The sequence below is a fragment of the Lissotriton vulgaris genome, chromosome 2_1 (assembly GCF_964263255.1).
Source record: "Lissotriton vulgaris chromosome 2_1, aLisVul1.2, whole genome shotgun sequence".
NCBI classification, from domain to species: domain Eukaryota; kingdom Metazoa; phylum Chordata; class Amphibia; order Caudata; family Salamandridae; genus Lissotriton; species Lissotriton vulgaris.
In genome coordinates, this window is record NC_141687.1 from 1414586261 (window position 1) to 1414607776 (window position 21516).

At 45.8% G+C, this 21516-nt stretch overlaps 1 protein-coding gene across 1 annotated transcript in view; it reads right to left on the minus strand.

The window, feature by feature from the left end:
• Positions 1-21516, minus strand: part of DLAT (dihydrolipoamide S-acetyltransferase) — a 199589-nt gene that overhangs the window by 147972 nt on the left and 30101 nt on the right. The window contains exons 3-4 of the mRNA XM_086957184.1: positions 13157-13281; positions 10796-10961 (exon numbers count right to left, since the gene is read on the minus strand). Of these exons, the coding sequence (XP_086813310.1) occupies positions 10796-10961; positions 13157-13281 (291 nt within the window). The remainder of the gene's footprint in view (positions 1-10795; positions 10962-13156; positions 13282-21516) is intronic.

Here is a 21516-nt window from a genome sequence, read left to right on the forward strand (position 1 = left end):
TTACTATAGATGTACCGAATAATCACATAAAACAAGAGTAGGATTGTTTTCTACTAATTGCGTAGCAGCAAGACTGCGCATGCCATGATGCAGATCAGCAACAGCACAGCAAACATCAGCTTCTCAAGCTAAGTGGCTCTGCAACAGGTTATAGGCACCAATGGTAAATCATAATTTAAGGGTAAATTACAGGATAGAGTCAAGTGGTGGTGGGAGGACGAAAATGGACATGAGTAGGAGAAAGACATTGTAAGAGAAAAACAAATAAAAACAAAATTATAACTATAAGGTGTGGGTGAAGGTGGGTAGAGGAAAAACAAAAATAAATCTGGGAAAACGGTTCAAAAGTGAACATTGGCACTTCCCCCTGCTGGTGCGGTCTCCTGGAATGAAGATCAAATTTGGAGTGGAAGCCAGATTGAGGGTGCTGGAAAGCGAAAAATTAGCAACGCAGCCCCACATGTTTAAAGCATGGCATTGCAACCTTGCTTTACTAATGGTGAATGACTACAGGCACCGGATGTTCAGAGAGCTTATGCAGTTGGCATTCATAGAGCTCTAAGAGAACTCTGCAACAATTCCAAAGTTACGTACATGCTTTGGTTTTGACAGAGCATCCCCTCTGCACCACCAGAAAGCAGAGATTTTGCACCCTCACTAGCATGCTTCCACAATTCTGAGACCATATGTCTATATTCTAAAATCTTGCTTACAGCATTTGTATGTTAACAATACTGCATCATCAAGCTACCTTGCAGCAGTTCCTTTCGACCATGGGCGTTCTGCTTTCTTGTTCCAGAGTCAGCATTGCTCCTCAAAGTTCCCATTATGGGGGTGACCTCAATTGCTAGTTTTTCTTTTTTATTCATCAACACACCCAATTTTAAGTCTTCTTTCCCAAGTTATCACCTCGTAATTTTGAGCAAAAATGATCCTGCAAGACCTGTGCGTACATGCACTCCTTCCTGTGATGATCTGCACTTTTCTTTGACGTGTATGTGTCGCACTCCAGTTACTTCTTCAGTCCTACTCCTGCCTCAGACTCCTGTTTCCTTTCCCTGCTCTTCCATGCTGCTGTCAAAGCCGATGTATTGAGTTATTTGCAAATCAGCGCAGCACTTACCCTTCCTCCAGTAAATATGAATTTACAGTGCTTCCTTCTCCCTACCCTGCTCTGTTCCTTTCTTCTACACCCACCATGCCCATTCTACTTTGCCATCATGCGCTACCATGTCTCTCTTCAAATGTTTTTCCTTTTCTTCTTCCTGTATGTAATCCATTTGAGTAGAAATTGCAGTTCCTGTCCCTGTGGTCCTGTACTTGGACAGCACGTCCAATTTTGCTTGATAACAATCAAGTAGAAGAGGAGCAGGCTGATAACCTGTGACTGCATAATGAGCACTGTTTAAGGTACTTTATTTTGTGTACGTGTTCTTTTATATCAGAAATCAAGTGGGGTTTACTCAAACATTTTTTAACACTCATTATTTACCCAATTGTGTGGCTACATTATTTTTTGCCTTTGGTCTCAAGGAAAACGTGATCCTTTTCAAAATCTGCGTGGTTCTAAGAACTCTGCTCATGGCACCACAACCGTTATTAAAGCATGGGATTGACATTTGTGTTTCTGCGGCCAAAGTGGTCCACATATTTGACATGTTTTGTAGCTTTCTATAATACCCCTTGATTACCCTCTAGGTCGTTCTGTTTGTTGGCTGCACAGTTTGAGGACAACAAGCACATATCTTTGGCTACCATTAGAAACCTTTTAGTGAAAAAAAGTGGAAAAACATGCTATCTCCTATCTCCTTTTGAGACTAACAACATTTTGGATTTTGTATATTAAGGTAAAATAATTAGCAACGGCTCTGGTACAGAGATCTAGTTTCAAGTTGTATTTAAAATCTCAATCATTAATGTAGATTTTTAGTACGTTATACTTCCTGCTATGCTGACACAAGGTTGCATGCTACTTTTCTGGTCGGCAAATCCTTTTGTCGGACACTCAAACTAAGAACAATTCAACTAAATGTTATATTTTGGACAGAAATGCGTATACTTAACCCAGTTTCCAGGCTGCTTCTCCAGTAAACTCATCCAAATGAAAAAGTGAGACTTTCTTGGTAAGAAGTGGACGAGGCACTATTTTGAGAGAATCAGGAAAACCAAGATGTTGTTACTGAACCTATACTCCAAGAGTTTGAGAAATGGCAGCGTCAGGAGAGCCAGGTCTTGCTGACCCGTCAAGGGCAGCAGCACTGGAGGATTAAGACGTGCAGTGCCTTTCCAAGTCAGCAAAGTGAGACAAAGGCAGCAAGGACCCGGATGGGAGAAACTCTTGATGCCATCAACCAGCGACTTTTTCCTACCATCTGTCAGGTAGGAAAAAAAAATCAATGTACACAAGGTCACATAGAAAGTCTATGGCTGAAAGTCAGTGCAGGACATCAGGCCACTTTTCCTTTGGAACATCAACTAAAAGGAACTAGAGTCACACAAGAAATGAACCAAAGCATGGGCTGCTCAGAGGATGCATGGGGTGCTGAGCCCATGCAGGGGGCTTCATCTGTCAAGGCTGCTCTCATAGTGTGCAAGCGGGGCTCGGGTGACGGGTTATCTAAGACTAAGCGCTTGTTTCAGTCAGGATGTGCTTAAAAACACAACGTCCTTTCAGCAGGACGTGCTCAGGTAATGCATGGAGGTCTCTGCTAAAATAGGGGCTCTGTTGATGGGGGAAGAGGGGGGTCTCGGGCAATGCAGGGGACACTCAGCAATGTCAAAGGGTGCGTAGTCAAGACATGCAGCGCTTTGATAACCCATGGTCTCTATAAAACCAGGCGGCGATCTGCAAATGTTGGTGGATACGGGAGTGCTCAGCCGATATATATATGGGGGGGTGAGAGGGCTCAGTTCATATTCGGGGTGCTCAGCTGATGCTGGAGTCTGAAATAATGCAAGAGTGCTCTGCTTCTGCTCAGTTTCTGCAGGATGAGCTAACCACAATGTCCCTTCTGCAGGATGTGCTCAGCTACTACACCACGGTGCTCTGATAGAAATGCAAAGGGCTTCAAACTTTGACAGGCGGTGTTTAGCCAGCACGTGCGGATCTGCAGTAAAGTAGTGGGTATCTTGTGAATCCAGTGTGTGTGGGTGGCGGGGGCAGCGGCTGTCTGAGGGGAGACTGCTGACGCAGGAGGTGTTCAGCCTGTGCAGGTGACATTCTCTTCTACCTTTGGTGCTCAAGGAATGCGAGTGGGCGGGGTGGAGGACTCACTGATATGCTGAGGTCTCAGGCAATAATACCAGTAGTACTATCGGCTAATTGCGAGCGTGCTCTGTTTAGTTACGGGGTGCTTGTTAAGCATAAAGTCTCATAAACAAGAAGTCAAGTCGAACTGTATGTTCCATATCCCGGTCTGTTGAAGATAATGCGCCTAGTTGATCAGAGGTACCCATTGTGACGCTGTATCATCACTGAAAGAACTGTCCTCGGATTCCTCTCAGAGGGAGTAAGCATCTTAGAAAGTAGAAAAACAAAATTAATTACTGAAAACCGTGACTTGAAGAAACGGTTCACAACCTCTCTTTCCTTCTTTCATTTAGTTGCTTCCCTGTGAAATGGATCCAAAAAAAAACCTTGAGAGGTGCGCGCGCAACACAGCAAGACATCTGGTTTCAATTATCGCACCCGTGTCCGAGCACGATAATTGAAACCACATGGCAGCCGTGCGGGTAACCGACACCAATAGGCCATGGGCGGAGCAATGCGCCCACCTTTGGCTAATCGCGTGCTGTCTTTGTAAAAAAGATGCAAGCAAAGGCCAATAGCCTGAGGCAAAAGTAAAAGCACACACGCAGCGTGTGCGAGCATCAGGAGCGATTTCTGAAAGCCCCTACATCTGGTCATCCGTAATGGACTGGTTCACAACCATGATTTGCTCAATGTTATTGGGATCCAGTTTAATTCCCAGTTATTTCTGGTGTTGCAAACCAAACAAATTGGACCCTTCCTCGACAAGACATACATCTTGCATACAGTGGATCGATCCTTGAAAGCTATGAGAGATTTAAACATACCATTCAGAGGAATCGGATCTTTTTTGTATCCACTTGCAGCAATGTCAGGATTAAGCAGATTTACAATGTTCTTGTCTGTCATTTTATTGAACTCTGTAATATTTATGACAGTAAATGGGGAGCATGAGTCAGCAAATATTTTAATGGAATAACCATCATATAAATTTTGCATTGTGGGTAATTGACAGGCTGAACCATATCCTCATCATTTAATTGTAAAATTATTATCCTTACTACCTGGGTATTCTCCCCAGAAGTTTTGTTATCACTATATGTGTCATTTCTAGATAAGTACCTGCAAACCCTTGCACAGCATGAGAAGCATAGTCTGTAGCTTCAGTGAGTGGCGACGGAACTTGAAGCAAAATATGCACAGTCTAAGGTAAATTCCAATGGGAGTGTCCCCTGTGTAGAAGGGGAGAGGCACCAACAGGCTCCAAGGCCCGCTCGCACTTACGGATCACAGGAGGTGTGCAGCACGAGCAGCCCCACAGGTCTGGTCCGAGGGCATTGAAGGATAACTGAAGGAGCAGAGCAAGCTATTGATATGTAGTATGCCAGCTATCATACAATGGACCTAAGAGATCGTGAAAAGGGATAGAAAAACAAGGGGGGGCAGATGCCAGCCGCAAAGCCAGGTACACATCAAATATCAAGCTGCTATCAGGTGTTGCAGGGGGCTCTATGTGGTCAGAGCCCACAAAAACGGGCAATTTGCAGGTCTCCAGTGTACCAGGGCGTGGCACAATTACAATAGGGTGACAAGGCTGTCAGGCCTGCTGGGTGCCAGGACCAGATGATTATGATGGGTACAGATATATGGTGGTCAATGTGTTGTGTTGCCACCTTCGGGTCTGGGCCATATGTCCTGCAAGGTGGTGTGCTGCAGCGTGTCCCTGAAGGCCTCTGGAGGTCCCCCGCCCGGGAATGCAGAAGCGCCAAATAGGGCCCGTCCTCCCTGAAAAATTTGGGCCGCAGGGTGCACTCTGGTGGAGGGGGCAGTGGCCTCTTGGTAAGCCTGTAGGTGGGCGGCAACAGCTTGGAGCTACGCGGCCGCACCTTTTGAGCGAGAGAGAGGGAAGAGTGGCAAGGTGGCTTCACTGCCGGGGCCCTGCACGGCAGAAGGACGGGTGCCCACAAAGCCAGCAAGTGTGTAGGTGAGTGCATGCATAACCTTGCATGCCTAAAGGAGGTGTTGGTTGACCACATGAGTAGGCAGGTCAGCAGCATCGGGCTGGGGTCCTCTGAAAGGGTCCCATCGGGGTGCGACATCCGGCCACCTGTTGGTACCAGAGGTGGAGGGAGGAGGGGTGGAGCATGGTGATAAGAGGCCACTCACCTTGTGGGGCAATGCCGCGGACAGTTCTTATCGCGATCAGGGTAAAGGCAGGCTGTGCGGCATCTGTCCGCTCCCTCCCCTGGCTCACAACACAACGAGAGGCCACGTCCAGGGGCTTCAGTGCCTCAAATCGGCTTCATGTCGCTCTGCTGTAGCAAAGGAACGGCTCATCAAGGTCACAGTGGTGCAGGCCTTCACAACAGCAGCATAATTCTGATAGATGGCGCTGGGGGAGCAGGATGAACTAAGGATGCTGGGGTGACCAGGGCGAATCCTATTTAAAACGCGGCTGCCATCTTTTCCGTGTAAGCCATGCCCCTCTACAAGATCGCGCTTCATATTTAATTGTATATTTTTGTCATTTTCTTTCTATTATGAGTTTCATTCAAACAATCCTACAATTCTAGGTCTGTTAAAACCTCTCACAAAGGTAAAGTGTTGTATTCACAGTCAGAGAAACGGACTTGTAAGTATATTGATTTAATAGTATTCACTTTGCCTTATCAGGTGATGCGGTTGGCAATTTCACAGTTAATTACCTTAATGGTGTGAATTAATAAATAATAGCCATTAGAGTGTGGAACATAAATAATTAAGACTGAACCAGTTAAATGAGGTAGAGGAAATGTGTCAAAAAAAGAACAAGCCTGCGAGAGGTGCGCGCGTGGACCACAGCGAAACATCTGGTTTCAATTATCGCGCCTGTGTCTGGGCACGATAATTGAAACCACATGGCGAGCGTGCGGGTAACCTACACCAATAGGCCAGAGGCGGAACAATGCGCCCGCCTTTGGCCAATTGCACGCTTTCTTTGTAAAAAAAAAAAACGCATGCAAAGGCCACTATTCTGGGGCAAAAGTAAAAGTAAGTTCATGAATTTATATAGCGCACTACTCACCCAGGGGGTCTCAAGGCGCTTGGGGAAGGGGGGGGGGGGTTCAATTTTTGTCGAATAGCCAGGTTTTAAGTTCTTTTCTGAAGGAGATGTGGTTTTGAGTAAGGCGGAGGTGAGTGGCGAGTGAGTTCCAGGTCTTGGCCGCCAGGAAGGAGAAGGATCTGCCACCCATGGTGGATTTTCAGATGCGCGGGATTGCGGCGAGGGCTTGATTGGACGATCTGAGTTGGCGGGCGGGTGGGTGTGTAGAAGGACAGTCGAGTGTTGAGGCATTCAGGTCCAAGTTTGTAGAGGGCCTTGTGTGTGTGGGTAAGAAGACGGAATGTAATTCTCTTGTTGACGGGAAGCCAGTGGAGGTCTTTTAGGTGTCCGGTGATGTGGTCTTGGCGAGGGATGTCCAATATGAGGCTCGCTGATGCGTTTTGGATGCGTTGGAGTTTTTTCTGTAATTTTGCTGAGATTCCGGCGTATAGTGTGTTACCATAATCCAGTGCGTGGGTGACAGTCTTTCTTGTTTCGAGGGGGATCCAGCGGAAGATCTTTTTGAGAATACGAAGTACGTTGAAGTAGGAGGATGAGATTGCGTTGACTTGTCTGGACATCGAGAGAGAGGAGTCTAGGATGAAGCCCAGGTTACGTGCGTGGTCTGTTGGTGTGGGTGCTGTACCCAGAGCGGAAGGCCACCAAGAGTCGTCCCAGGCGGAGGGGGAAGATACTAGGATGAGCACCTCCGTTTTGTCTGAGTTGAGTTTTAGGCGGCTATGTTTCATCCATTCGGCTACCTCTTTCATGCCTTCGTGAAGATTAGTTTTGGCGGTGTTAGGGTCTTTGGTGAGGGAAAGGATTAACTGGGTGTCGTCGGTGTAAGAGATGATGTTAAGGTTGTGTTGACACGCGATGGAGGCGAGTGGACTCATATAAACGTTGAAGAGGGTGGGACTGAGTGAAGATCCTTGTGGTACTCCGCAGATGACTTCAGTGGCCTCTGAGTTGAATGGGGGAAGTCGGACTCTTTGAGTTCTCCCAGCGAGGAATGAGATGATCCAGTCCAAGGCTTTTACTTGTATGCCGATGTTGCTGAGGCGTTGTATAAGGGTGCTGTGGCAGACAGTGTCGAAAGCGGCGGAGAGGTCGAGTAGAATGAGGGCCACTGTTTCTCCGTTGTCCAGTAGTGTTCGGATGTCGTCAGTCGCTGCAATGAGGGCGGTTTCGGTGCTGTGTTTGGCTCGAAATCCAGACTGAGAGGGATCGAGGGAGTTGTTGGATTCAAGGAAGGCGGCGAGCTGGCTGTTGAAGGCTTTCTCAATGACTTTAGCGGGGAAGGGGAGGAGGGATATGGGTCGTAGTTTTTAAGTTCAGAGGGGTCCGCTGTGGGTTTCTTCAAGAGGGCGCTGAGTTCGGCGTGTTTCCAGCTTTCTGGGAAGGTGACAGAGTTGAACGAGCAGTTGATGACATCACAGAGATGGGGTGCGCTGACGGAGTCAGCTTTGTTGAAGATGTGGTGGGGGCAGGGGCCGGTTGGCGAGCCAGAGTGGATTGAGTTCATTAGGCGGATGGTGTCTTCGGTGGTGATTAGGTTCCAGGCGCTGAGGTTGTTAGTTGGCGGTGTGGGGTCTGAGGGGGGTGGGGATGGTTGTTCGCAGGGAGTGTTCTCGAAGCTGTTGTGAATGTCAGCAATTTTGTTGTAGAAGAAGGAGGATAACGCATCGCAGAGGTCTTGGGAGGGAGTGATGTCGTTAGATGCTGCGGCGGGGTTGGTGAATTCTTTGACGATGTTGAAAAGTTCCTTGCTGTTATGGGCGTTGTTGTCGAGACGATCCTTGAATGCTGATTTCTTGGTGGATCTAATCAACTGGTGGTGTTTGCGGGTGGCTGCCTTGAGGGTTGCCATGTCGGTGGTTGGGTTTTTTCTCCATGTATTCTCTAGGGTGCGGCATAGCTTCTTGGATTTTTTAAGGTCATCATTGAACCAGGGAGCCTTTTTGCTGCCTGAATTGATCTGGTGCTTTTTCAGGGGTGCTAATGCGTCAGCGCTGTGGGTGATCCATTGCTTGAGTTTGGAGGCCGCTTGGCTAGGGTCCAATGAAAGGGTGGGAGGGTTTTGGTTGAGTGATGTGAGGAGTTGGTCGGAGGTGATTTTGTTCCAGTTTCTCCGAGGAATAGGTTGTGGGTGGTTGTGGGTCAAGGTGGTTTTGTAGCTGAAATGAACACAGCTGTGGTCCGTCCAATGGAGAGCTGTGGTACGGTCGAAGGAAATGTGCTTGCTGAAGGTGAAGATAGGGTCGAGCGTGTGCCCGGCTACATGGGTGGGGGTGTCGACAAGTTGTTTGAGTCCGAGATTGGCCAGGTTGTCCAGAAGGGAGTTGGTGTTGCAGTCGTGTTTGTTTTCAAAGGTGGAAGTTGAGCTCTCCTAATAGAATGTAGTTCTCGGAGGTGAGGGCATGTGGGCTGATGAAGTCAGTGATGTCATCGCTGAATTGAGTGCGGGTTCCTGGAGGCCTGTAGATGAGGGTACCTCTGAGTGTGGTTCTAGGGTCGGTGTGGACCTGGAAGTGGAGGTGTTCGGCGGTTGCAAGATTATCGTCAAAGCTGGTCGTGATTTTGATGGAGTTCCTGTGGATGATGGCGATGCCTCCTCCTGTTTGGTTGGTGCGGTCTTTTCGGATGATCTTGTAAGCGTCCGGGATGGCTATAGCGATGTCGGGTGGTGATGATGTGTTCATCCATGTTTCTGTAAGGAAGGCTATGTCCGGTGACGCGGTGTCGAGTAAGTCCCAGAGTTCAGTGGCGTGTCTGTGGACCGAGCGGGTGTTCAGCAGGATGCACTTCAGGTGGTTAGAGTCGGAGCTGTGTTTGGAGGAAGTGGATTTGGTGAGGGTCCTGAAGCAGGAGAATTTGCAGGTGTGACAGGCGAATGGGCTGTGGGTACGTCCTGGGGTGGCATTGTAGCATTGTGGTGTGCGTCCGGGGTTGAGGGCAAGGAGAGTAGCGGCATCATATGTGAATCTAGTGGGCTGGGTACGGCAGGAAACAGGGGGTCTGGCGCTGGGCGCGGTCCAGGCGCGGACGGGCGTAGACGGGCTTACCTTTGGCGCATCTTCGGCGCGAACGCTGCGCGTGGACGCTGCATGAAGGTTCATCTGTCTTAAATGGAGGGTGGAAGGGGGCGGAGCGTGGGAGGGGCAGCTGGGAGGCGGGAGCGGGGAGGAGACACGGGCCACAAGTAAACAGCACAACAAAATGGCAGTACGGTAACGTAATCGAAGCAGGGGCACAGCCGGAGTGAGAGCAAAGGTACAGTAACACACAGATCAGCAAAACACTATTCAGCCTGTTATGAAATCACCGCAATGCAGGGCCAATGAGCAGGAATAAATAAAATGCGAACGATACCAGGCGCTATGTTTTAGTCGAAGCGCTCTGAGTTGCAGGCGATGTATGGGTAGCCAGGAGCTCAATCAGGGCAGGCGATGTGGTCAGCAAGCAGCAAAGCGTCTCTAGGACAGGCAGTGAGTCAGGGGAGCGACCGCTATGGAACAAGTCCAGACGGTCACACCGACACACACACACACACACACACCGACACACACACACAGACCGACACACACCGACACACACAGACCGACACACACAGACCGACACACACAGACCGACACACACAGACCGACACACACACACAGACCGACACACACAGACACACACACACACCGACACACACACACAGACCGACACACACACACACACACACCGACACACACACACAGACCGACACACACACACACACACACACCGACACACACACACAGACCGACACACACACACACACACACACCGACACACACAGACCGACACACACACACACACACACACACACCGACACACACCGACCGACACACACACACACACACCGACACACACACACACAGACCGACACACACCGACACACACCGACACACACACACACACACACAGACCGACACACACCGACACACACACACAGACCGACACACCGACACACACACACAGACCGACACACCGACACACACACACAGACCGACACACACACACACACACACAGACCGACACACACACACACACACAGACCGACACACACACAGACCGACACACACACAGACCGACACACACACAGACCGACACACACACAGACCGACACACACACAGACCGACACACACACAGACTGACACACACCGACACACAGACCGACAGACACACACACACACACACACACACACACACACACACACACACACCGTATGCGAGCATCAGAAGCAATTTCTGAAAGCCCCTACATGAGTCTTCGCCAGAACAGCACATGCGCGCTGTTACAGACTCGGCCTAAAAGCTAGTACTAACATATATAACGCAGAGAAATTTCATCTGACAAGCAGCAGGGAGTAAGAAAACTACGCAATGAGGCTACTTGTTCAGAAAAAGGTGTAAGCTGGACTTGCACACCACGTACCTTCAGATGTGGAGGGTAGGAGCTTCCTGGAGCTTGAGCTGGCGGTGGAGGTGCTGCTGGCCCAGCAGCTGGAGCTGGTGGTGCAGATGGAGCAGGTGCTGCAGCAGCTTGGGCGGCGGCAGCTAAATTCAATGTATAATCTTTAAAAGCGCCAATAAATTCAGTTCTATAAAGGGAATGATATATATACCGTGAGGTTTTTAAAAAAAGGATCTTTGGAAATGTGATGCACAAATTTGGATTAAAGAAATTAGCCATCTCCTGAATACAGTATCCTAGGAAAACAAAATCCTCACAGTCACTCCTGAGGACCAAAATATCACTACTTTCTACTGCTTACATATACCAGCAAATTTAGATATCAGATAAAGGATGCATAGCCCTACAATATCAAGACACTGTAATTCAGTTAGGTGTTCCAAAGCAACAAAGGACCAAATGACAAGTGTGTTTCTAAGATCATGGAATAGCGTGTGACTTACAAGAAGTATCTTATTCACATCTTATATAATGGCTCCCTTAAATAGATGGAAAGTATCGAACAGCATCAATAAAAACTCAATGTTCACAACTAGCAGATGAAAAAAACTTACATTTTTACTTCGCAAAGCGGAAGATTATAATTTTCTATACATTTCCTCGGTTTGCTTACTATAAGAATTAGGTGCAATGAACCATTTCCTAATACCTAGAAAGAAACTAAGCAATACATGCTACTTATAAACAGCCTCTGACAATTCAACTGAGAAAGCTGAATTTCCATAAAGTGCATCAGTGCTTTTTGTTTACATGCAGTGAAGAAGATCATTAGCCTCAATGTCGTTCTTTAACAGCAGTATTAAGGGAGTTTGAAGATCCTAACCTTTACCCAAAACTCGGCTGTTTAATAAGGAGGAAAACTGGGTGTATAATAAACATTACATTTTACCAAATTCCTCCAGGAATTATGACATATAGCCAGACAACATTCAGCCTATTTGGTGTGGTTCTTAAAAGAAGCTTTACACCCAGGTCACGATACTTCAGGGCAGTGTTTCAAAGTTTCTGTACCTTGTGTGCTTTGAACATTTGTTGTCAGCTAAACCTGCCTTGTAATACATCTTTGAAAAAATTTGTGTTTCTTCAAACCAAATCAGGAGAAAGCTGTGTGCAGAGGGCAACAGTAAACTCACAAGTCTACTTAGATAAACTCTTTGGAATTCCTTGGCAGAGCTACAGCAGCAACAGAGATGTTAGACACAGTCAGAGATGTTAGGCACAGTAGCTGAAGAAACATTAACAATGGTGATGCAAGAAGATTTATCAAACCTGAAAATTGATTCTCTTGATGTCCGTCAATCAAGCAACACCTTTTTGTAAGTCTCTGAATTTACACAAATGGTTTATTCATGAGCAAATGAAGCCTTTCTATTTTTTGCACAGAGCAACTGTCCCCTTACTAATCATCTCACGAAGGAGTGCAGTGTTCAGCCAGTCCAACGATTATACCAGAAAGAAGGGTTTCATCCATTCTCCCAAATGGTGGGGACCGTGGCATCTAGGATACCTTGCACAAGTTTACAAATGGGGCTGAACAGATTCCTTTACAAAGATACTATAGCAAACCATTCTGTAGCACAATCATAAGCTCTGCAGAAGCAGTGAAGCTAAATACTGCCCAACAGAGTCACAGTTCTTGTGACGCGGAGGCATCTACAGGCCCCCTGGCCCAATCTTCCCTGAAATGGTGATGTATTCATTCAAGCCCAGGTAATCCAAACTATCTTGCCGATGACCCAATCAGCATCCAATCCTCAAACTTGCTGTCTTGTGTGGCAAGTCTTCACAATCACTTCTGTCCGGCCTCTTTTTTTATTGACCAATATGATCTGGGCCAACACCGCTTCACCGAGGCATCCACTAAATTTTGCAACTAGAACTTTTGGGCCTAAGATCCACTTTTGCTACCCACCAAAGGAGTGACTGCTGCAATGGACAAGTGTTTTTTCTACCATCACACAGAACTACCACCTCACAAAGCAAGCAAAACGCTGAATATCCGGTTATCTCTCAAGAAACTACAATGTAATCATCACCCTGACAGTCTGATAGTACGACCAGGCCTACTTCACCATAGCAAGAATTCTGTCAAACCGTGATCTCCACTGTGATAAAAAGTTCCCTATATTATACAGCAGTCCCAAACCGGAACATAAAACAACTGGACACTGTTAGAACCTGCAGTGGTGTAACAAACAAAATACATAGACCTTATGAAAACAGGCTACTTCACATTAGCTACCACCCAGCATAAACATAGATTGTAATGAGGATTCAGTAATCTTAGTTTTCTGCAGGATGCTGTACACAATACATACTCACTTCTCCACAGTGATGCATATAACGCCACCGATGTTGACATCTCTTGTCCCTTCTGAGACCAGAATCTTCGCAAGGTAGCATTCTTCCAGACTTTCAAATCCCACTGTTGCTTTATCAGTTTCTACCTTTTAAGAGAAAATATTGTTTTGTACAAATGGGACACATTTAGAAATATCTTCTGCAGACTGAAATATATCTTGGAGATTCATAGCACATTCACAATTAAGCATAACTAATGGGGAAAATGTCTGTACGTTTGTATAGGCATGGGTGAGGAAGACCATTATGATGATCATCATCAAACGCCGAAAAAGGAAACCTTCATATTTTCTATACATTACTTCAGGGACGCACAACATAAATAGACTGGCCAGTAAACCATTTGCACTGACTGTTAAAGATCAAGACAGCTCTGTATCAATTGAACGATTTGGAATGTGTGACTGTAAATTAACACTCTAAACGGTCATGATGCACCCGCTATTCAGTAATAGCCAATTTCATGGCACTCTAGTAACAAAGTTGCACAGGGAGAGCTCAAGAAATGGAAGCTGATCGACTCTTCAGCAGTTTTTATGTAAATTACACCAGTGGTTAAATGTGTGCAAACCCTTCTATATTAAACAAAACCTTGATATAAGTTTTGCTAATTAGGAAAAATCAAGAACTTCAAATAACATTTTTATAAAAGATTTGTATTTACTAGGACATAAGAAATATTTGCTTTAAAATTAGGAGGCATCATTATTGTAAGCTTTCCAAGTTGTCTGTAACAACAAACTGCATTGCAGCCGCTTAGTTGGTTACACTGTATACATGGACATAGTGGCAAGTTCTTGTTGGCAGTCTCTGGCCCCTTCAACTTGAACAAATACAGAATTCACTTACTATCAGCACAGAAATATTATCTAGATCAGAGTGGTGAAAGCTTTCTGTTAAGGCATATGTAAAGCGGTTAATACCATGACCTTTCCATTTTTAAGTCAGCATAGCAGCAAAACACTTGAATTGGAAATCAGGCAGTATCTACATTCTGAATACAAGTGAATGTCCAAGTGCTGCCTAACACTTAGATATTCTTCTTTTAATGTACATTGGCACTTCAATTTGAACTTCTGCAAATAAAACAGGATCATTTTACTCTTACCATTACACTGTACGGTAGCATTTCTATAGCTGACAAAGGTCCCAAAGGGCTCCAACAATGAAATGTGAATTCATAATCATGCTTTGAGGAGCAAATCTATGTAGGACTATGTGGACATACTAGTTCACGCTTAACAATATGCATGCTTATAAAAACCTTAGCTATATGGATCCTCTAATGCACCTTGGCAGAGATGTCCTGATTTGACAAATACATTGATGGCGCTTAGACTTCATAACTTTGTTTTTCAGAGTCCGTGATTTCTCTCAACAGTTGGTGAAATATTAGCAGACATCTAACCAACTCTCACTCTTTCAACTGGATTTTTTAATTTTTGTGGCCTACAAAAGAAACTGCTTTAGACTGCTGCAGTAGCCTTTTCCAGAGTCTACTTTCTTTCCTCAAAATGCTGGCGCTTGCCTCGAAGCATAACAGGATATGGACTGCATATTCTCTGGTTTGCTACCCTTTTCATAATAGATATGACCTTTAACGTTTCCAACTGCAGGAGTAGGCAGATTGAGGCTTCAGCAATCCCTTTAAAGACAATAGTAAAATAACCCAAGCTTTACAATTCTCGTTACAAGAGAGGGAAAAACAGTTGCCCTGAAACATAAAGAATACCAATGAACCAAAGAGTGGCGATGATCTTGATACATCAGTCTTAAAACCTTTATTCATCATCACCATCCAACCTAGAGTTGACTAAATGTTAAAGAGTAACTTGATATTTTCAACATAGGTATGAACCCCTCAGTCTCCAATGACCAAGAGATTAAGAAACAAAAATAAATAAATACAAAGTTGTAGGCATGAACAGTCTTGTGTGAATCCACAGTTAATAGTTACTGTGGGGGCGGGGGGGCACGCATTTTTATAGGCAGATCATGTCAGACAAGAAAATATTACATCTTTACATTGGGCAAGCACATGCCCTAATTTAGCAAGTAAGGTCAACAAGACCAGCGTGATCAAAAGCAATAAGCCTCCACTATCACTTCCAACTTCAATCACTTGTAACAGCCCTCACATATCCTTTAAAGTATTTTCAATCAGCAATTCTGGCCCGAATCCTGAACACCAGTCTACTAGCAAAAGTGAGAACCCAGATTCTTTCCAACATGTGCATGGACCCAGAAGGGTGACAAAAATAAGACACTTTGGATTATGCAATAGTGTTCTAGGTGTGAAGTATACAGTAATGGCTTGTTAGTTGATGACATGATTAAGAACTGCCTCAGCAAACAAAATAAAGAATTAGATTATTGCAGAAATGGTTATGAAGAAATATCATCATAATGAAACCACTTTGAAAATCATCTGTAGGGAAAAAATTTTAGGACAATATTACAAAAAGAAAAATGGACCGATTTATTAAGTTACTGATATAAATGTGGCAAACAAAAGAACATGGGGGTTAGAAAAAGGTAAGGAATAGAGAGAGATCACTGGAGAATTAGGCTTGGTGCAAAATGATGATAAAGAATTAAGATCGTGGTATGGTGGCAACATAGTTTCTTCAAAAATAAATTTGTTATGGAGGTTCATTACTCAACTCCTAATGCTAACAAGCACTGGCATAGCCAATAGTTCTCGCCTTTGGGACCTTATAAGTATTTAGTAATGCAGCACAATATCCTTGGTGCAACAACATTAACTGATGCATGGCTAAACACTTATAAGGTCCCAAAGGCGAGACCTATTGGCTATGTCAGTGCTGGTTTTTCTCCTGATAGCAAGCATTATCTCTTTTAGTTAAAAGGGCTCTATATGCTTGTACTCATAGTCTAAACTGTGGGGTCCAGAGTTTTGTGGTCTCCTACCTCTTCCTGTCACTGAGGCAAAAAATGTAGAGGTGATTTTTGACACTTTTCTTTGCTATTCAGACCAAGAGGACTGTGAGCTTCTGTTTCTTCATCATCAAAACTTTTAAAAAGTAATTTCCTCTTGTTCCAGCCGAGCTCATAGTTGCAGTGGTGATTGCGCTTGGTACATCGCGTCTTGAATATTCCAATGCCATTTCCTCTTATTCCAGCCAAGCTTATAGTTGCAGTGGTCATTGCACTTGTTACATTGCGTCTTGAATATTCCAATGTTCTGTACTTAAATATTAATAAAGCCACCCTAAATAGACTTCAGAATATTCAGAATGCAGCTGCTCGTGTAGTCCTAAGCGTCTTAAAACGCCTTTCGGTGAGAAAGGGCATTTGGTCCCTTCATTGGTTGCCAGTCAGGGAGCGTGTGACCTTCAAAGGCCTCTGTGTAGTTCCCACTGCCCTCAATCGCCAGGGCCTGTTGCACCTGAGAAGGGCCTTACACTGGCGTAGTCCCAATGGACAGCTGAGGTTTGCCTCTCTTAGGAAGGTGGAAATACCTAGATTTCGAAAAGCCAAGTGGGGTAGCCTCACGTCTGTTGCCAAGTAGTGCACTCTGGCAACAGAAACTAGTAGGTCCTGACTGGGGTTCTTCCTTTAGACCAAACACAAATGAAGGACCCACCCTGGGCCATGATGGTCATACAACAGAAATGTATGTACTGCCAATTCTTTCTATGTGCTTTGGTATCTGTTGATATGACCCCTGAGATACAGTGGCAGTTCCTCAGGCACCATGCAGTCACATGCATTCGGTTTTGTTGTCCAGAGATCACAAAATGCCAAAAGTCAGCTTCTGCACACACCACAGGGGCCACAGTGTCCAAGGCCTCACATAAGACCTGCAGTGACTGTCCTTCCCTGTGTTGCATCAGGTTGCGCATTCTGCTCTTCCCACCTCATCTCCTCACATTTCGTCCCTTGTGGTCTCCTTAGTACAAGAGCATTGCCATCACCTCCTCAGCTTGTCTGCTCTTATCCTCATGGCAGCCCAGGCCTACGCCTCCTGGCACGCTGCAGAATGTCCAGGTTCCAGGTATTGGGTATTCCACAGTGGAATTGTCAGTCAGCGAGCTCAATCATGGAGCACCTAAGAATTTTAGGCGCCACTGATGCGGGACCCCGGATTCTCTTCGAGAAATCTCAGCACATCAGTTGACAGTTTCAGCTCCGTACTTATGCCAAGTGGGCTAGAAATGTGTGAATTCCAGATGGTCAACGCTGAGAATAATTTGTGGCATTTCCTGAATTTTGCATATTCTTCCCAACTGGTCCAGCCCCAATGTGTCAGAATAGTGGTACGGAGTTAAGAAACTTACAGAAGAGATTCCCAGAATAAAGGCTCAGAAAAGGAGATGTTTTGGTTCATGAAATCAAAGTGATTCCGGGTTGCCACAATCACACTCTGGTACACTCGCTCCCTGCATGTCCTACTGCACAGGGAGTAACCCCATACGAGAGTGTCACCCATGTCCGGCCTAGATGGCTTAAAGGACCAAATTACAGGGAACGCTCAGGGAAACTTACAGATAAGTTGGGTAAGAAGGCTTGTCCTGCCCATAAAATCTACTACCAGCACTACCATTCTCAGAAAAGTGGCACTCCACCACAGAGCCGAGCCCAGAGTCTCATTCTAAGTGTGACAGGGCACCAGCAGTGCAGTGCACAAGTGTAATTCTTGTGTGTGTTGAGGTATAAAAATAAAAAAAACCTCAGAAACTCGCTATGGGGCACGCAGGATAGCGGTGCTGTACACGCCCTTCCGAATGAATTACTTTTTGGTGTGATTTATTAAAATCAATTGAAAAAAAATGAATTCAGTATTCTAGTTTTACTTTAAATAAACGATCATCAGCGTGATTACGTCCTCCAGAGCAACGCAGGGAAACCTTTGTGCGCAAAATTCCAAAAAAACAACCATGAGGCACTATGATGTTGAGGCAAATTACACACACTACTCATTCAGTCTAGGTTTGTTTCTGTAATATTAAAGACAGTGAAACCCCACTGTTGGACTGTGGCATTGTGTCGCCTTAATTTATCTCAGCCATTAATTACCGGTAACTAATCCTTGACGTGGCCCTGAAAAACAATTGTTTAATTCAAAGCATTTCAATGAAAAGTCCCAGCTAATCCAGTTAAAAATCAAAACTTAAAAAAAAAAACTGGCTTGTGCCAGGTGTTACAGTAGTTCAATCTTGCTATGAGATTGATTCTGCCTTCTGAGCTTTACAAACACCATTAAACATTGAGCTCGGCAAGCAGTCAAATTGAAACCGTAAGGTAAGCATTATGGAATTTTCTGTTTCATTTAAGAGTCGCTTTTGTTTCCTGCAATGCAGCTTTCTGGATCTGCTTCGAAGACGGGCACTCAAAAGTACTTTCGGGGTAAGTTGCACGGGGAAAAACATGTAAAATCCAGAGGGACCAGGGTTACTATTGATCTAGAGGTCCATGGGAGTTGTAAAGTTCTTCACTAGAGCGCAGCAGCATGGTGAAACGATAGGTGCGGGGGGAGTGAGGGCAGCAGCGTGGATTAGAAAAGCACCGTCAGTTTCAGACAGGAGCTCTTACCTTAAATCGCACCATTGGGAATAATTTAAAGGGAGACCGAGAACCATGTGCATAGCTAAACTGTGATTTTCAGAAGTATAGATTTGCAGCACGCACGGCGAGTCGTGCTGCGGTAGAGAGGGGCGAGCGGAGTGAGCGCGGCAGCGTGGTGAAAATGCTATTTAGAACAAAATGGTGTTGGACTGTCCACAGTCCGTACAGACACCCACATGCTGTCTGCTTTGGACAGATGGCGAGAGCAGCCATCTTTGTCCCTGGAGACGCGTTCATGTGCCCACAGGGAGAATGGATTCCAAAAGGTCCTCTCCATGGCGAGAACAGCGCATACGCTGCTTTCGCCCGGCAATATCTAAAAATGTTCAATTGAGAATTTTATTACAGTAGGCTCTTCACTCTAGCAGACTGTTTAGCAAAATGTACTGCAAGTGGTAAATGTGCAGTATCTTCTATAAACCGAGACATTTTTGACTGAGTAAATGCCCACTGTTAGAATTCCCAGGATCTCTGGTTGGCTGAGGTAGGCACCGTAGGCCAAACAGGGACCCGCCAGCCCCAATGTTAGGGAAAAGACAGGTCGCCTCTAGAGATAGCCCCCGCTCCACCTCCTTGGTAGCTTGGCACGAGGAGCCAGGCTTATCTTCAAGGCCAATGTCTAAAGTATTTGCAATTACGCTCACAGCAATCCAGTGATGACACCACAAATAGACTCCACACGAGTTTCATACAAAAACAAGTATATGTTTATAAACAGATATACAATGCGACCACACAATACTAAGCCAACATATGCGTCAGGGTAATACTCCCCCTGGCCTATTAATTTTGAGCTAAACTAAACAATCCTAATGTCGTAAAATGCAGTTCGTTATGCAAGAATCAGGAACTTCAAAACATAAGAATAATGCCGATCGTAATACGGCTATCTGGCGATTTGTATTGCCCCCGTAATGCAATGCGTACGGTTCCTTTTCAGGTACTCTGTTCGGAAAGGGTCACAGTTGCCCCCCTCCACACGGGTAAGATAGAACACAGTAAATGCAGCTTTGCACTCAGGCCCCGGTGCTGCCACTCCCTTGGCAAACGGGCCTCAATTCGAGCCAAAGCAGAGGCTCGCGCTGCGGGACAGAGAGAGAGGCCAAGAGTGTCTCCCTCAGAGCCCATGACCCAGTAGTCGACACACATTACCTGGGAGGCGCAAACCCACTCTCCTCTCCTAGCGACTTGGGCCTCTGATGCAATTTCTTTGAATTTCCAGGCAATGGGAAGATCCCAGGCTGCACACAACACCTGCACTCCGGGTGCATAATAACCAGACAACTCCTCACGAGGATCTCAGGCTGCACACGGCACATGCATGCAGCGTCGCTGAGACACACTTGATCTTCGGGTGCCCACGATCACAGGGCACAACTTGCGCAGGTCTCAGCCGATAGAAGGTATACGCACATAACACACTATCTTCTGGTGCCCCCGATCACAGGGCACCTCCAGCGAGGGTCTCAGGCTGCAAACAACACACGCACTCCGCGTCGCTGAGACACACTTGCTCTTCTGAGTGCCTCCCTACCAGTGACACCTTCTTCCTTTGATTCGTGGGGGTCTGGATTCTCAATCACTCAGCAGGAGATGGGACAGTTGTTTTATAGCACCAGCCCAGGACTCCTCACCTCTAGGCCTACTCCTCCCCCTACAAACTCCAGATGCAGGTCAGCCTGTGCAGTCTCACCTCCTCCCCTGGGTCAAGATATTCCCCAGATCCTATTGCTTTCAAATCCAGCCAGTCAATCCACAACCAGGCAGAGATACACAAATGTTTAAAGCAGAAAAACCCAGCCACCTCTGAAAGAATGGCTTCCAAACACATAATGCAAAAAAACATCTTTATAAAAAAGATGTGTTATTGCACGGCGAGTTCAGGCATACTAAACTTCTCCTTTCCATCTTAAGCCTTTGAGAAGATAGTTTGGTAAACACATCACACAGCCTTTATTTCTATTCTAATGGCCAAGATGGCCTTTCAGCAGTGAAAACTAAATGGAGATTATTTCATTTCCAGGACATGTTACACACCTTGGTACATGTCCCACTTTTCACATGCACTGCACCCTGTCCAGGGGGTATTCTAGACCTACCATAGGGGTGACTGATGTGTATGGAAAGGGAAGGGCAGGGTCTGGTAAGTGCATGCTCTTACTAGAGCAACATGGCAGTTTAGGAAACTGTGCGCAGGCCTGCAATGGCAGGCCTGAGTTCCCTTCTCAAGGCTACTTGAGTGGGTGGTACAATAAGTGCTGCAGGCCCACGAGTAGCATTTGCATTACTGGCCCTGGCATACATAGTGTACTTTACTAGGGACTTTACTAGTAAAGCAAACATACCAATAATGGACAGCCAATCTACATTACACTCTACACAGGGAGCACTTGCACTTTGGCACGGTTTAGCAGTGGCAAAGTGTCCAAAGCATCTAAGTTGGCAACACGTCAGAAAAGAGGTCTAGGAGAAAAGCAAAATGTTTAGGGAACTTTAGCCAAAAAGGGCCAAGTCCTACACCCACTTTGGAGGAGCACTAGAGGCTAATGCCATTACTACTAGGACGGCCTCAAATCCTTTACATTACCAGGTAGAGGGTAAGGACCAGCTGTTTTTACCCCCATCCTTCCAGGCACACCAAAAACATTCACTGTTCTAAATTTGGCTAACTATCTTAGGCACTGACTTCGACGAAGATTTCATCCCAGACTGTTCATTGACTGAATGGAAAG